The sequence below is a fragment of the Ochotona curzoniae genome, unplaced genomic scaffold (genome assembly GCF_017591425.1).
Source record: "Ochotona curzoniae isolate NIBS_2020 unplaced genomic scaffold, NIBS_Ocur_1.0 scaffold_4701, whole genome shotgun sequence".
NCBI classification, from domain to species: Eukaryota; Metazoa; Chordata; class Mammalia; order Lagomorpha; family Ochotonidae; genus Ochotona; species Ochotona curzoniae.
In genome coordinates, this window is record NW_024467122.1 from 42,491,895 (window position 1) to 42,509,691 (window position 17,797).

General features: G+C 40.4%; 2 protein-coding genes across 2 annotated transcripts; both read left to right on the top strand.

Moving 5' to 3' along the window:
* The first annotated feature begins 4,982 nt into the window (after positions 1–4,982).
* Positions 4,983–5,948, top strand: LOC121148371 (olfactory receptor 4F3/4F16/4F29-like). The gene has a single exon (XM_040968431.1). The coding sequence runs from the start codon at positions 4,983–4,985 to the stop codon at positions 5,946–5,948; it is 966 nt and encodes a 321-aa protein (XP_040824365.1).
* Positions 5,949–15,071: 9,123 nt separating this feature from the next.
* On the top strand, positions 15,072–16,010 carry LOC121148906 (olfactory receptor 4F3/4F16/4F29-like). Its single transcript, XM_040969273.1, has one exon. The coding sequence runs from the start codon at positions 15,072–15,074 to the stop codon at positions 16,008–16,010; it is 939 nt and encodes a 312-aa protein (XP_040825207.1).
* Positions 16,011–17,797: the final 1,787 nt, after the last annotated feature.

Genomic DNA, 17,797 nt, shown 5'->3' on the forward strand with positions numbered 1-17,797 from the left:
CAGTTACAAGGATGCGCTGTGGCATTCTGGAAGTAGGCTTTCCTACCACATGATTGGGGCTGATCCCTCTGGTTTCCCAGTGCTCCTTGCTTTGGACTCCCAACCAGCCCCGTCTCACTTTTGTTAGGGGCACTCTCTTGCAGAAATTCTTGTACAGACGTTAGGGGTGATTCCAGCTGCAGCTATAACTAGGAAGAATCATTGCTACATGAAGAAAATAGCAGGAAGAGGTATCCAAGATCATAAAAGCAAGCACGATAACACATTCATGATGGCTTTTACATGTTGATTCTTAATTGCAGATTCCTTCCTAGTAAAAATCAAATCACTCTGTGTCATATTCCCTTCTCCATACAAATGCCCACCTCTTCCTTCTGGTGCAATTTCTGCTCCTTGATTTACATTCTTCCTCTCTGGAGGCATGAGGACCTGGGGAAAAAAGGTCTTTCATATTACATTTCAAAAATTACCGCCCATCTTCAACACCTACCTGCTAATATATCAGAAGACTTCAGATGCCATCGTCATCAGGGCATTGGCAAGGTATGCATCCTAACACTGCTGCCACGCAGAACCACTGTCCCCATCCCTCCACCCACCTTCCCTCAGACAGGAGCTGTATATAACACCACCATTTGGGGATAAGCACTCAGCTCTGGGAAAAGGTGGAGGTCAAGTGAGGCCCGGAGCTCTGAGCTTCTCTGAGAATCCAGCTCAGAGTGTGGGAAGGAGAGGGAGATAACAAGACCAATAGCATTTTATTATAGAAATATTTGCCACTTCATTTCTACCCGATTTAATTTTTATTTTATGATAGAGACAAGGAAGCACCAATGCAAAGAAAAAACACATTCTGTAATTTTTAATGGAAATGTCTAAAACACTTCTGGAAACATCAGAACCAAGATTTTTAAACTTTGTATTGACTTTTATTCTGTTTGAAAGGCTGAGGCACACATAGACCAACAGAGATCTTCCATGGGATATTTCACTCCCCAAGTGCTCACAACAACTAGGGCTGGACCAAGCCACATCAAGAACAGAAAAATCAGTTTGGGCCCGGCATGGCCTAGCGGCTAAAGTCCTCACCTTGATCGCACCGGGATCCCATAAGGGTGCTGGTTCTAATCCTGGCAGCTCCACTTCCCCTCCAGCTCCCTTCTTTTGACCTGGGAAAGCAGTCAAGGATGGCCCAGAGCTTTGGGACCCTGCACCTGTGTGGGATACCTGGAAGAGTTTCCTGGTTGCCGGCTTTGGATTGTCTTAGCACCGGCCGTCGCACTTATTTAGGGAGTGAATCATCGGATGGAAGATCTTCCTCTCTGTCTCTCCTCCTTTCTGTACATTTGCCTATACAATAAAAATGAATAAATCCTTACAAACATTCAGTTTAGACCAGTGACGGTCCTGAGACCCAAGTACTTGACCAATAATTTACTGCCTCCCAAAGTTTACATTAGCAGGAAGCTGGACTTCGAAGCAGAGCCAAGAGTCAAACCCAAACACAACAATATGGGATTCAGGGATCCCAAGAAGGGATATAGCAAGGAGACAGGGCAATGGAGGAGAGGGAGGAAGCCCTGTGCCTACAAAAGTGTAATATGAAAAATATGAATTTAAAAAATGTGCATTATGACAAAATTGGAAATCAATCTCATTCATACTGAATCAAAAACATTTTAAAAGTCATTAACTGAAACATGTGAACCCTAAACTATAAAGCACTAAAGAAACTGAAGAAACAAAATGAACTGAATCAAGAAAAAGGACTTCTCTACCATGAAGGAAATAGCCGAGAGAGTAAAGAGAAATCAACAAGTTGGAAGCAAATACTGCACGCTATTTATTAATTCAGATGGCCAACAGGCATATGCAAAAGTCTTCAAAATTGGTAATGCCGAGAGAAATGAAGATCAACAATATGATAAGTTGTCACCTCATCTCAATCAGAATGATTACTGTTAATAAAAAAAGGTAGTGGACCAATCTGAAAGCATGATCCAGGAGCTTCTTCCAGGTCTCTCATGCGCGTGCAGGTCCCAAGGCTTTGGGCTATCCTCGACTACTATCCCAGGACAAAATCAGGGACCTGGAAGGAAGTGTATCAGTGAAAATATGAACCTGTGCCCACATAGGATTCCTGTTATGCAAGGTGAGGACTAGGCCACTGCTTCAGGTCTGGGTTTTACACTTTTTGAGCTTAGACCAATATATTTTTTTTTAAAGATTTATTTATTTATTGGTAAGTCAGATATACAGAGGTGATTCACTCCCCAAGTGAGCACAATGGCTGATGCTATGCCAATCCGAAGCCAGGATCCAGAAACTTATCCGGGTATCCCATACGGGTGCAGGGTCCCAAAGCTTTGGGCCATCCCCAACTGCTTTCCCAGGTCAACAGCAGGGAGCTGGATGGGAAGTGGAGCTGCTGGGATTAGAACCAGCACCCATATTGGATCCCGGGGTGTTGTTTTGAGATGTTTGCATCGCATATCAGAGTGCCCGAGTCTCAGTCCTCACAGTTCCAGTTCCTCCCTAACGCACATTCCCAAGGCAGCTCAACTAGTCAGATCCCTGCCATCCATGGCTGATGGAAGGTCTTGCGTTTCTGGACTTCACATAACATACACAAGAATTGTATAAAATGAATGGACTGTGTGATTAAACTAAACGTTGAGGTGTTAGTATTGTTCTTTCCGTTAGCTTATAAATATATTTTATTTACTTGAAATGCAGCGTTAGAGAGAGAGAGAGACTTAGTTCTTCCATCTGCTGGTTTACCACACAATGGCCATCTCCATCAGGGCTGTATCAAGACAAAACAAAGAGCCAGAAAATTCTTTTGGTTCTCCCACACAGGTGGTTGGGTCCAAAACTGTTGGAACATCTTTTTTGCTCTCCTTGTCAACTAGCAGCGTGCTGGCTTGTAGGTGAAATAGCTGGGAAGCACATTGGCACCCATATATTTTGCAGGCATTAGAGCCATTGACTTTACTTGATGTGGCCACATGCTTGTCCCTGCAGGTCCTAATTTTCAAGGAACCTACAATGTTACAGGCTTTTTACCGAGTTGAAAGGGAGAGAGAACAAAAAGAAGAGAAGAAGAAATGAGAGATAAATTTGTGAGTTGACTTCCCAATGTGTTCAACAGCTGAGGCAGGGTCAAACTAAAGCCAGGAGTCTGGAACCCTCTGGATCTGACATGCAGGCTGGTGTCTCTCAGGATACACATAGCAGAAGCTAGATTAGAAGAAGAACCAAGACTTAACCCACACACCTGAGCTGGGATGTGTGAGTCCCACATTGTATCTTGAAGCTATGTCAAATGCAACCCCATTGCTTTTAAATGTGCAAGAGACTCGGGTAGATTCTTCCTGATTTGCATATATATGCTTAAGCTGAGTGAATTTTATAGTGAACTTCACATAATCTTGACTAAATATAATCACACTCCCCATATAGCCCGCATCATTTTATGCCACCAATGAGGATAGCAGAATGTCAAAGGTGATGTTCTTAGCACATCAAGGTTCAGTTTTGTGTCGTCTCCAATGACTTAGAGACTCATTACAAGCTGCTTTTGTCTCTTCCTACACCAACTGGGTTTCAGGAACAATTCCCTTGGCCACGTGAACAAAGCTGGCAAGTCCAGGTTCCTGAAGCAACGCCTGGTCATTACTCCTCCATGCTGTTAATTAGCCATTGTTCTTTCGGGTTTTTGCATAAAAGCAGTAGCACAACCAGCAGCTCAGTGAATAAGAAACTCTAATAACCTGAAGATGCTATGTTCTGTGAACAGGTAGGTGGAAAGATGGAAAAAAATATACTTGGCCTTTTAAATTTAGTTTCAAAACATCCACCTAATAAATACCAAATCAGTTTTTGGATCTTTTCCACTCAGTTATAACATGGGGCAATAGATTGTGGAGAGACATAAATGATTAAATTTGACTTTTACCAGGTGGTGAAAGCATGTGTTGAGGTTGTTTTTTTTTTAATGTCTTTATTGTTATTTGAAAGGCAGAGCTGCAAAGAAGAGAGCCAGCTGGAGAGGTTCTTCTCTGTATGTACTAGTTCACTCCTCAAGTGGTTTCAATGCCTGAGCTGAGCTGAAGCAGCAGCGAGGGGCTCCTGCTGGGTCTCCCACATGGGTGCAAGGTCCCAAGGCTTTGGGCCATCCTCCGCTGCTTTCCCAGGCCACAAGTAGGAAGCTGGATGGAAAGTGAAGGAGCTGGGACACAAACTGCTGCTCATATGGATGTTGGCACTGCAACAGAGGACTAGCATGCCACTCTGACATCCCTGGAACTGTTTTGGTTTAATCATTATTCACTATACTTTTTTGGGGGTCACCTTCTATATACAAGACATTGTATTGGCAAAGTATGGGAACAAAAGCACAAAGGGATAGTTATCGATTAATATAGAGTTATGGAGGAAAACAAGCACGTAGCAAGAAGCAGATGAAATAAATTTAGGCAGAAAGGTGGACCAGGAGAAAGATATGACTGATGAAGTGTCATGTCATCTGAATATTAAACAATGACTGTTATCTTGAAAAATATACAGATTTTGATTTCTGGCTTGAGTAACACAACCAGAGTCGTGGGATTCTGCAGATTCTCCCATAGAAGTCGTGTTTCTCTGTCTGCCCTGTGCAAGTTGTTATTCCCCCAGAGAGCACCTAAGTCTCATGTATACAAACATTGGACATCCAATGCTGCTTGTTTGTGTTTTCTTCAGGTGCCTCATGGGAACTGATCCTCCAGACCTGGAACTATACATGTTGTTAGCAAGCCCATGTAGCAACTCATTAACGGTTACATATAGCTTTGGCATTAGTAGCCACACGAATGCTACTCATAGTTTGTGAAATGTTCAGGTAATATTTGACTTTCATGATTTAAGTACTTTTGCAAAGAGGAAATTGGCATAATGCTGTTTATTTGCATTCTCTCTCTCTTTATTTTCCTTTAGGTAACATGAGAGTGAATCTACCGCATGACTCAGTGAATGGAGAAAACCACTCAGTAGTGTCTGAATTTGTGCTCCTGGGACTGTCCAATTCTTGGGAGATTCAGATGTTTCTGTTTTGTTTTTCTAGCGTCTTGTATGTTTCCAGCTTGACAGGAAACCTCCTCATAGTCATCACTGTGTCCTCTGAGCCTTACTTGCACTCCCCCATGTATTTTCTGCTGGCCAATCTTTCTGTGATTGATTTGATATTTTGCTCCATTGCAACCCCCAAGATGATTTGTGATCTTTTCAAGAAGAAGAAAGTCATCTCGTTTGGGGGCTGTATGGCTCAAATCTTCTTCAGCCACGCTGTTGGGGGTGCTGAGATGGTGCTGCTCATAGCCATGGCCTTTGACCGCTACGTGGCCATCTGCAAGCCTCTGCACTATCTGACTATCATGAGCTCACGGCTGTGCACTTTGATATTAGTGCTTGCCTGGGTCATTGGTCTCGTCCACTCCTCCACCCAGTTGGTTTTTGTTGTAAATTTGCCCTTCTGTGGCCCTAATGTGTTAGATACCTTTTACTGTGACATTCCTCGCCTCATCAAACTTGCTTGCACAGACACCTTTAAACTGGAGCTCATGATCACTGCTAATAGTGGGTTCATTTCCTTAGGGGCTTTCCTCCTGCTTGTTCTCTCCTACATCTTCCTCCTGGCCACTCTTCAGAAACACTCCTCCGGAGGCTCATCCAAAACACTTTCCACTCTGTCGGCTCATATTACGGTGGTGATTTTATTCTTTGGCCCACTGATTTTTTTTTACATGTGGCCATCTCCCTCAACACATCTGGATAAATTTCTAGCCATGTTTGATGCAGTTTTGACTCCTTTTCTAAATCCAGTCATCTACACATTGAGAAACAGAGAGATGAAGAGAGCGATGAAGAGAGTATTCAGGCAGCTCGTGGGCCTTAGAAGAGTTACTTAAATGGCTTGAGTGAAATAGAGCTTCTGAGTGCCTCTTGGAAATGGATGATAGCCTCCTCTCACAGAGAACGGACTTTCTGTGAGCCAACACTGTGTTCATGGAATTTCATCACTTGTATGGTGTGTCTGTTGTTATGGAAGAATGGTGACAATCCTCCTTGAAGAGAAAGACAGATTTTAAAATCTAAAACACACAGAAATAAAAATTATATTAATTCTTGTCTTATTTTTCTGAAAGAACTGTGCCAACAATAGCATTTGCCTGTATTACATAGTTATGTCAATGCTTTTGTTCCTCAGGATAGCTATACTACTGTTTTTAAGCTGCCCTTCCTGTAGATGTGTACTTGTTAATCTCATGCTTTTTATCTGCTTGTATTCCTTATATCCTTTCTTGTTTTTTCTGCTTTGCTGTTTCAGTCTTTGAATTGTGAGCAAAGAAAGGAAATATTTGGCATCTGTGACCATTAAAGCGTTCTCTTTTGAAATTATTTTTAAAAGATTTATTTACTTATTTAGTTAATAGCAGAGTTGTAGGAGAGAAAGAGAGAGAGAGAATAAGAGAGAGAGAATGAGAATGGGGGGGGGGAGTTATTCCAATCTCCTCGTCATCTCTTGTCCCTTTGCAACAAAGCTACCAAATGTCCACAATTGCCTGGGTTGAGCTGAGCTGAGGAGAGGAGACAAGAACTTCTTTTGAATTACTCATATGTGTGGCAGGGGCTGAAGGACCTGGGCCATTTTTTGCTGCTTTACAAGCACATTAACATGGAGCAGCCAGGAGTCTAACCAGCATCAATCAACACAGTTTGAAGCCATTGCATGCTGTGGGTCTATTTCCTCTGCACAGCACTGGCCTCCCACTTATGCATTCTGATCCACAAATCTTGCTTTCCTGCTTTGCTTTGTATGTTGAGGGAACATTTTCCAACTTTATTTTAAATCAAGTAGATTTGATGTTGGCACTTGTCTTTCTCTGTGAAGAAAAGAGTTTGATCATTAATAATTTTGTCTGTGTAGGCCACAACCATGGCCTCCCTTGCAATCCCTTAATTCTGCTGTTTTATGGAAATAGCTGTAATCAGCACTTATTTCTGTTTAAATGTTTATAATTTGTTCCAAGTCAAAAAGCTACAGACTTCTCTTCCAGTTTTTTTATAATATGCATGCAAAAATTATTGTGATAATCACTCATCATGATGAGAACATTGGAACTTATGCCTCCTTTGGGTGTTGTGTGAGTCTTAGCCTCCTTCTATCCCTTCCTCAACTCTGCTTCTCAGTAATCAACATGAAATAGGACGTGTGCTTTGTGTGTGGGTGTGTGTGCCACACTTGTTTCACCTGACAGAAATACCTCCCGCTGCATGCAATTACTACAGCCCACAGGATTGCATGTGTTTTGTGGATGAGTTGGACTGTCTTATGTTTATTTACCATATTTTATTTCTTCTCCATTGAGGGACACATAGGTTGATTCTATATCTTTGTTATTATAAATAGTTCTGGAGTAAACATGAGACTACAGATATGATTTTCAATACACTAATTTCATTTCGCTTGACTGTGTATCCAATACTGGAGTTGCTGAATCTATATGTTAACTCTATTTTTATTTATTTATTAAAGCTTTACTTATTTTTTATTGGAAAGTCAGATATACAGAGAGTAAAAAAGACAGAGAGGAAGATCTTCCATCCACTGAATCACTCCCCAAGCAGCTGCAAAACCTGGAGATTACCCAATATGAAGCTAAGAGTTAGGAGCTTCTTCCTATCTCCCACATGTTGTCAGGCTCCCAAGGTTTTGGGAAATCCTTTACTGCTTTCTCAGGCAACAAGCAAGGAGCCGCAGGGACATGCACCAGTGCACGTATGGGATCCTGGTGCATGCAAGGCAAGGGCTTCCGCTTCGAGGCTACCGTCCTGAGACCAGTTCTATTTTTAAAGATTTATTTATTTATTGGAAAGTCAGATATACAGAGAGGAGGAGAGATAGAGGGGAAGATCTTCCGTCTGATGATTCACACCCCAAGTGAGCGCAACGGCCGATGCTATTCCAATCAGAAGCCAGTATCCGGGAACTTCTTTTGGGTTTCCAACACAGGTGCAGGGTCCCAAAGCTTTGGGCTGTCCTCGACTGCTTTCCCAGGTCACAAGCAGGAAGCTTGATGGGAAGTGGAGCTGCTGGGATTAGAACCGGCGCCCATATGGGATCCCGGCGGGTTCAAGGTGAGAACATTATCTGCTAGGCCATGCTGTTGTGCCGGGCAAAACAAGTTCTATTTTTAATGTTTGAAAACTTGCATACTGTTTTTCATATTGCCTGCAACCATTTGCATTGCTCTCAACATGGTTCCTAACTCTCCATATGCATACTACTTTTCTATTAATAGTAATCATTCTGATTGAGATAAGGTGACATCTTATCATAGGAACTGGAACTGTGAGGACTGAGACTCGGGCACTCTGATATGGGATGCAAACAACCCAAACCAACACCTTAACCACTGCACAAGACACCAGCCCGATCAGTCCCTTCCTATTAAAAGTGTAATGGTCCGGCCCAGAGGCATGGCCTAGTGGCCACACTCTGAGCTGGATTCTCAGAGAAGCTCAGAACTCTGGGCCTCACTTGACCTCCACCTTTTCCCAGAGCTGAGTGCTTATCCCCAAATGGTGGTGTTATATACAGCTTCTGTCTGAGGGAAGGTGGGTGGAGGGATGGGGACAGTGGTTCTGCGTGGCAGCAGTGTTAGGATGCATACCTTGCCAATGCCCTGATGACGATGGCATCTGAAGTCTTCTGATATATTAGCAGGTAGGTGTTGAAGATGGGTGGTAATTTTTGAAATGTAGTATGAAAGACCTTTTTTCCCCCAGGTCCTCATGCCTCCAGAGAGGAAGAATGTAAATCAAGGAGCAGAAATTGCACCAGAAGGAAGAGGTGGACATTTGTATGGAGAAGGGAATATGACACAGAGTGATTTGATTTTTACTAGGAAGGAATCTGCAATTAAGAATCAACATGTAAAAGCCATCATGAATGTGTTATCGTGCTTGCTTTTATGATCTTGGATACCTCTTCCTGCTATTTTCTTCATGTAGCAATGATTCCTCCCAGTTATAGCTGCAGCTGGAATCACCCCTAACGTCTGTACAAGAATTTCTGCAAGAGAGTGCCCCTAACAAAAGTGAGACGGGGCTGGTTGGGAGTCCAAAGCAAGGAGCACTGGGAAACCAGAGGGATCAGCCCCAATCATGTGGTAGGAAAGCCTACTTCCAGAATGCCACAGCGCATCCTTGTAACTGACCAAAAGACAAAGATGTTGTCCTCTACGGGTATGTCCACAGCGTCCTATGGAGTTTATAGCGTTGAAAGGAATTGGCTCAGGGCTAACCACATTTTCTTCCAGCTCGTTGAAAAGTATTCTAAGTAGTTAGATCTAAATGCCATGTCCTGGTTTGAGTTCAGTGCTACGGGGTGATACCTAGAGTTGGTTTTGTCACAGAGAAGACAGGGCACTCTGTGACTTTTGTTAAGACACAGATGGAAAGTGAGGGATCTGCAGGATGCCAAAGTCAGTTCATCTACAATTTGGTCAGACAATCTCAGTATGACCTCAGACATCAAACTTATGTTGTTGTGTTCCGTTCTGTTTATTGTATCAGAACATGGAGCTACCCTAAAATTCCAAGTCTTGAGTTCACGAACATTTTTGAATGTTCTGAATGATGCCAAACATATTTCAGTTAAGCATTTTCCAGGTTCTTGACATTCTCAAAGTTGTTCAGGAAGATGCCTTTTGTTTACAGAATTGTGCCATTCTGTAAATTTCATACAAATAATGCATGATTTTACTCATCCTCCCCCAATATTCATGAGGGTATTTTTAAATTTCTCATTTGTCATAATTTTTACTTATCCACGATCTTCATGATCTCTCCTCTGTTTGATTGCAACGTCTGTCTTTAATATTACAAATAATTGCTCAGCACTGAATACATGCTACTTTCTTGTTCTAATTGGATCTCTGCGTGGCATATGGAAGTAGAAAGTGTTTTTTCCTTCTTTGACATCGTTTTATTTGTGCTTCCTACTGCAGTGCATGGAAATGGGTTTTTAAAAGGCATAAATATATGTGAAAAAAGTAGGAATGCTAATATAAGATGATGAATAATATAGATTTATTTTTTAATGTATTTTTTAAGGTTTATTTCTTTTTATCGCAAAATCAGGTATATAGAGAAGTGGAGAAACAGAGAGGAAGATCTTCCATCCTATGGACTCACTGCTTAAGTGACATCAATGGCAAGAACTGAGCTGATCCAATGCCAGGAACCTGAAATTTTTTCCAGATCTCTTTTGCAATTCCAGGGTCCTAATGTTTTTGGCCGTCCTTAACTGTTTATCCAGGCCCAAATAGGGAGCTGGATGGGAAGCATGGCTGCCACCGGCACCCATATTGGATCCCAGCAGTTTTCAAGGCAAGGAATTTAGCCACTAGGCCACTGAGTCAATCCTGAAAGTGTATTTTTTTTCTTGTTCCTTTATCATTATATGTTTGATCAAAACCTCCCTAGGACTTTTAACTTTTAAATTACCCCTAAATTTTTTTGTATGCAACTATGATCTTAGACTTGATTCTCTTGCTGGCATTCACATCTGGTACGTAGTAATCCATTCTTATACTCACTAGCAACTACTCCTTTTCCGTCTAATTTGTCTGAATAACATATGGGTTATGTCTGGCTCTGTCACTTATTACAAGTGAAATCTTAAGTTTATTATGCATATGTTTGATGTCTATATGTGCAGGATGGAATCTTTTGCAAGTGAAATTATGTATTCATTTATGGCAAAAATATTAGTTTTTCATCATGAATAGGTAAATCAATTACTTTAACATAATTGAGGAGTCCTGGGTTTAGAATGAAAAATCCTGACTTTTGGTGTTGAGCTGCATATCTTTACAATTTTGGGTAAGATGCTAATTTCTGTGAACTTAGAAGCCATAGATGAATATACTTGTAATATAGTTATACTGACCTTCAGCAGCAGATTGCAAAAGCACTTCATAATTATGTGCCATGGAAATAATTATGCTTTCCAGCAATTAAAATTCCATCATTCACTATTTCAGAAACATTTTCAAAGTGTGAAGGATTTCTATGTTTTTTTTCTGCGATGGTGGCATTGTGGTTGCAGCGTGTTAAGTTTCTGCCTGGGATGTCAACATCCCAGATGGGTGCTGGTTTGAGAGCTGTTGTTGTATTTTATGAACCTGGTCCCTCCTGCTCATATGTCTCTGGCACCAACATGTGAGATGTAGAGGAGTTCTAGGCTTCTGATTTTGTGTGACCCAGTATCAGCTGTTGTGGCCATCTGGAGAGTGAACCAGTGCACAGAAGAACACCTGGTTTTGATTTTGGAAACTTCTTTTATGCATGCTGGGATTAATTTTAAAAGGCTGGAAGGACAAAACAAAAATCAGGACCTGTGCAAAATTATGGGCCTAAAGTCATGGCTTCACCTCAGAGAAATGTTACTAACTGAATAATCAGGAAACCTTTCTTCCTCTAGTCTGGATCTCAAAGACAAGGAAAAAAAAAGTCGTTTATCCCCCTGAAACTTATAGAATTTAGTTGGGAGAGAGAATGTACAAGAAAGACAGCATCAGAGAATTATAATTAGAACCAAAGGATTTGGGCTAAATCTGAGATAAGTTACTCTCTTGTTACAGAATACATTGGTCTTTCCTCCTGGCTCTTAAAACTCTCAGCTTTCAAATTTTACACCAACTCTTCCTATGGAAAGTTTTCTCCAGATTGTGCAGTGGACTCTTCTATGTCCTCCCTTGCAAGAAAACTCTCTCTCTCCGTGTGTGTGTGTGTGTGTGTGTGTTGTGTGTATGTGTATGTGTGTGTGTGTGTGTTGTGTGTGTGTGTTTTGAGTTAGAGAGTGAGAAAGAAAGAGAAATAAGAGAAGGAGACAAGGAGAGAGAGCAAGACATAGAGACAGAGCGAGAGAGATCTTCCTCCTCCTGGTTTATTCCCCAAATGCTTGCAATGGCCAGAGCTGAGCTGATCTGAAGCCAGGAGTCTGGAGCTTCTTTCATGGTTCCCACCTAGTTATGGGTCCTCAAGATCTTAGGACAACCTTCTGTGCTTTTCTAGCCATAAACAGAGAGCTGAGCATGAAATGGAGCAGCCAGGAGTAGAAATGGTACCCTTGTGGGTTGCCAGCACGAATAGGTTATACCACTGCACTGGGCTCTGTTTTTCTGATTTAAATTTAAATTTTTTAATGTATGTTTTTATTTATTTGAAATTAACAGAGATAGGTAAATGAAAGGAGGGAAGAGAGAGAAATATCTTCCAACTATTGAGTTATGTCCTCAAATAACTGAAGTTAGCCCTTGAGTCCAGAACTCAGTGCAAGTCTACCGTGTAGGTCAAAGGGATCCAACCTGAACTGACTTGAGCGTCACCAGCTGCCTAATGGGGTGTAAATGATCAAGAAACTGAATTTAGAGGTGGGGTTGGGGCTCAAACTCAGGTATGTCAACATGGGATGTCTACATTAACTTTTTTTCTGTGCCATACACTTGCCCTCCTATTAAATATTAAGGTTCCTAATTTATCAAAGCCAAAGAGAGAAAAAATTTGTATTCGATGGATCTTCAGAGAAGATTTTCTTGGGGGAGCTTTTTCCTTAAATTGGAGAGTGACTAGAAATCTTATAGTAAACTACCCATTGTATAACCACTGGGTATGTGTGTCTTTTAAGTAACTGACATGTGGCTAGCTTACTGCGTAGCTTCTAAATTTCATTTAATGATTGTATTTGACTAGTAGCTGCTATCTTGGACCAGGTAGATGCACAGTTTGGCTTACCTATACTTATGTTAATTTTCAGCTTTCATATGTAAATTGCAAATCTGTAAATGGACTACCAAACAGAGATGTTCTATTTGTAGCTGCAAATGTTTGCCAAATTAAAAAGATTTGACTTAAAGATTTTCTGACTTCATGATGATGTAAAACTGATATGCATTTGGTAAAAGTTGATATTCTGAGTTGTGATCTTTTCTCAAACTAGCCATATGCGGTATAACACTTGCTATTGAACAGCTAGAACAACATATAGCTCCTGATGAGCCCCTCAATCATGATGTAAGTGGTATTCTATATTGTGTTATGTAATCAGCCTACAGTGTTGCATTGTTTAGGTGTGCTAAATGCATTTCTGTTTTATGATATTTTCACACACTAATACTTTGTTAAGAGGTAATCAAATGATAAGTTGAGAAGTATATATAGCATAAAATTTTCACTGGTTTTGTAAAAATTTGTTATGTAAATGATCAGGCTGCACTAATTGGGTTTGTGTTATAATATACATTGTTCATCATTTGCCACAAGTGTATGTGTCTGTGTTTGTGTGTGTGTTTATACGAATAGCAAATGTGTTTATTGAAAAGCAAAGCTTTGGGATCCATTTTCATTTTTTTGCTGGATTTCTTTCTCCCTTTTAACTCCAGGTCTGAAGATCATTTGTGGTTAGGTCCCTTTATTGCACCAGCAGTTTGCAGTTTGTGCCCCAGCCTTCCTATCTGATCCGCACTCCAATGCTTTTAGTAATACACCTAACGTTTGGAGAGCAAGAGGGCTTGGGACCACAGTGTTTAGCCTCCAGTCATGAGACTTTATGTTCCTCAGGGTAAACTGTGTTCTTAGCAAGAAGTGGTAAGAACCATGAAAACCAATGCAAGCTTGCACTCCAATATAATAAACCAATGGCCTCAAATCTAAGTGATTGTAAAGAATTGGAATAGATTCCATTATCTCTAGTTTATCTTCCTCTAATCTCAGTTACTTCTGGTAAATTGCAGTAAAAAATGTCAAGTGGAAATCTCAAAGTGTGTACCATTCAGAGTAGTGTGATGATATCATTCTGACTATTTTGCCTCAATATTGTCCGGCATATCCACAACTTACTGATTAGCCCTGAAGTGGTGATCTTACTTATCAGATCAATTGTCATGATATTACACTGCTTGAGATGTCAAGGGTTACAGTTAGAGTTAGGCTTATTATATTATTTTACTTAATAATATCCCAAAGCCCAAGAAGTTGCTATTTTGACTCTATAAATTGCAATGGTTATTTTATTTTAGTATTAGTTACTGTAATCTCTTATTGTGGTACTTTTCCAAATTAAACTTCATCATGAGCATAGATGAGTAAGATAAAAGTAATATCAACACAGGTCAATACTCTGCAGTTTCAAGCATCAGTTGGGGCTCTTAGGATTCCTTACAGACACAGCTGTGTACCAAATGGGTATTGTAACTGCCTTGCTTTACCAATGAGGGACTTCCAAAATCCACCCCTTTCGCACATCATGTCCATGTCCTGACTACTAACCATCATAGTAAGTTCCTCTATTTCTGAGGATTCATGAATGTAACTTATGCCATAAACAACTAGTGTTCACTTGCTTTGGTTCTAATGCACTCTGGAGTCACTTCTCTAACTAATACCAAATTCTCATATGTTCACTGTGACCCTATGGGCGTTTTTGGAATTTGAAAATATGCCTATGGATAGCATTGTGAGAATAATGTATTGTGATCAAGATGAGATGTAGTTAAGAAACAATTTGGATGGATAAAAAACAGTTCTAACAACAGCTTAAAAATAGAACCAGTGAGTTTTGGGAAATGCCATCATATCTATCTCTTGATTTTTATTTTCATGTTTGCCTTCCAATTATCCATAAACATTCATTCATTTTCATGTTTGTCCATTTTCTTATTTATTGATGTAGAATAGTCCCTGGAAGGCATGATGATACTTCTGTTAAGTGTGTAACTCAGCTGAGATAGGTAAAGTGCTTACTTTCTAAGAAGGAAATGAAGGGATGTATCGGTTCATCTATTATCTATCATGTATCTATTAATAAATGTCTGTCTTCCTAAACACGTGTATATATGATTACATTCATATATAGCAGTATAAAGTAATTATTATAACCTTGAAACTTACAACATTCTTATTTTTTGCTTTGTCTCCATTTCTTTTTCTCTAGTAACAATTGAGACACCTTAACTGATAAATCAATGGATGGAGCAAATTATTCTTCTGTGACAGAGTTTGTGTTCCTGGGACTCACCAATTCCTGGGAGATCCAGCTTCTACTCTTTGTTATCGCCTCCATATTTTATGTTGCCACCATTATAGGCAACTCCCTTATTGTGTTCACGGTGGCTATGGACTCCCACTTACACTCCCCCATGTACTTTCTGTTGGCCAACCTCTCCTTCATTGACCTGGGCATTTCTTCTGTTATTTCCCTCAGGATGATGTATGACCTTTTCAGAAAACACAAAGTCATCTCCTTTGGTGGCTGCATTGCTCAGATCTTCTTCATCCACGTCATTGGTGCCGTGGAGATGGTGCTGCTGATAGCCATGGCTTTTGACAGATATGTTGCTATATGCAAGCCTCTCCACTACTTGAACATTATGAAGCCAAAAACATGTGTTCTGTTGCTGGTGACTGCATGGGTAATTGGCTTGATCCACTCTTCAGTTCAACTGGGTTTTGTTGTAAATTTGCCTTTCTGTGGCCCTAATGTGTTGGACAGCTGTTACTGTGATTTCCCTCGAGTAATCAAACTTGCCTGCCTGGATACCTATAGACTGGAGTTCATGGTGACATTTAACAGTGGGTTTATATCTCTGGGATCATTCTTCATATTGGTGCTGTCCTACATTTTCATCTTGATCACGGTTTGCAAACACTCTTCAGGCAGCTCATCCAAAGCCCTTTCTACTTTGTCAACTCATATCATGGTGGTCACTTTGTTCTTCGGTCCTTGTATATTTGTTTATACTTGGCCCTACCCCACATCACATATAGACAAGTTTCTTGCATTTTTTGATGCAGTTTTCACTCCATTCCTGAACCCAGTTATCTACACCTTTAGGAGCAAAGAGATGAACGTGGCAATGAGGAGAGTATGCAGTCAACTTATCATTTACAGAAGAATTTCCTGACAACATAGTGTGAAGTTTTCTTACTGACTTGAAGTAATGTTGGATATCTGTAAGTTTATATTAAGCGTTTCAAAATACTCCATTCATATTTGGGTATCCCATATAACTCATGAAGTTCTTTGAACATTTTAATGGAGAAATTTGATTCCTGTTTCCAGTTAGAAAAAGCAGGTAGTGTGGTAAGAAGTGTCTCTGGGAGAAGGACAATCTAGTGTCTCTCAGAAGCTGTTCCTTTGGTGAATTTTCCATGGCAAAGACTTCTGAATGGTTTATCTTCAGTATCACAGAGTGAATCATGTAAGAGGAAGCTGTTGATACAATTGAGTAGAAATGGAAAATTCATATATTAAGTATCAAACTATTAATCTATCACAAAATATCTATCAAGTGTATGGTCTTCTGAGCTCAACCCATTCTTTATGTGCAGGGGAATAAGCTTTAGAAAGCTGAATGATGGTGAGGATTCTTCTAGAACAGATGTGATTAATTTTTAATGATATCACATTTCATACTTGATGGATATACTTTTTTAAATGAGTTATTTATTTTTATTTTAATGGAAGATTTTACAGAAAGAAGCAGGAACAGAAAGAAGATATTCCATCCAGTGATTCCTTCCCCAAATATCCACAATGGCTGGATATCAACCGATCTGAAGGCAGAAGCCAGGAGTCTCTTCTAGGTCTCCCACACAAATGCAGGTTCCAAGACTTTGGGTCATCCTATACTTTTTTCTCACATCACAAGCAGGCAGCTGGAAGGGAAGTGGAGCAGCTGAGATATGAACTGGCACCTATATGGGATTTTCCTGCATGCAAGGTGAGGATTTAGCCACTGAGCAATTACTTTGATCCCAGTGGGTATATTTCTATGCTAGGAAATGTCTGTGCTTACAACAGAAAAATTGGATTCTTAGTTCAGGTTACTCTTAACTGGACAGCGTTTTCCTCTCTTATATCACAAAATTTATGTTTGACACTCTTTTCAGTAGCATGTTCTGCTGTCTTATCTGAACTCTGTTATATTATTTTTACATATGTAAATACCAGGTTGTTCCTCTTCTTTCTGATGAAACAAGACAACTCTTGTTACATTTGTAGAATTTGTGCCAGCAAAGTCCCAATTTTAGTGTGGGAGCTATTTTTTTTTTTTAAATAATGTATATATGTGAAGGCAAACAGAGATAGAAGTAAAGGAAGGGAGAGAGAGAATATGTGTGTGAGAGAGAGAAAGAGAGAATCTCCCATATTCAGGCTCACCACTGAAATGCCTACAACTGTCAGGGCTGAGCTAGGGTGACTCCAGAGGTGAGGAGCTCTATCAAGGTCTCCCACATCAGCGGCAAGAACCCAGCCTCTTGAGCCCCTCCCTGCTGCCGCTCGCAGCATTGCAGGAAGCTGGAACTGTAAGTGCAGCTGGGCCTTGAATCCAGGAACCTCAGTACAGGATGTGGGCATCTCAAGCAGTGTCTTAGCAGTACAACAAATGTCAATCACTGGGAGGTGTTCTATATATAAACACACTCTCTGTGCAAAACACTGCTTGTACTATATATTTGTTCCTGATGTTTGTTCAACTGAACAATCTTGTTTTTCTTGCAAAATGTGTCTTTCTTATAACTACATGGCATAATTTTAAAGAGAGATTTATTTTTATTGCAATGACAAATTTTTACAGAGAAAGAGGGAGGAAGAGAGTTGTGGGGGAGGAATAGAAATCACCACAGGGGGATATTTCCTAATAATATCTTGGTATAATTACTCTAGTGTTTCTTATGATTAAACTTG

Excerpts from the sequence above, each read along its gene's own strand:
- LOC121148906 (XM_040969273.1), top strand. The coding sequence starts at position 15,072 with ATGGATGGAGCAAATTATTCTTCTGTGACAGAGTTTGTGTTCCTGGGA.
- LOC121148371 (XM_040968431.1), top strand. The coding sequence starts at position 4,983 with ATGAGAGTGAATCTACCGCATGACTCAGTGAATGGAGAAAACCACTCA.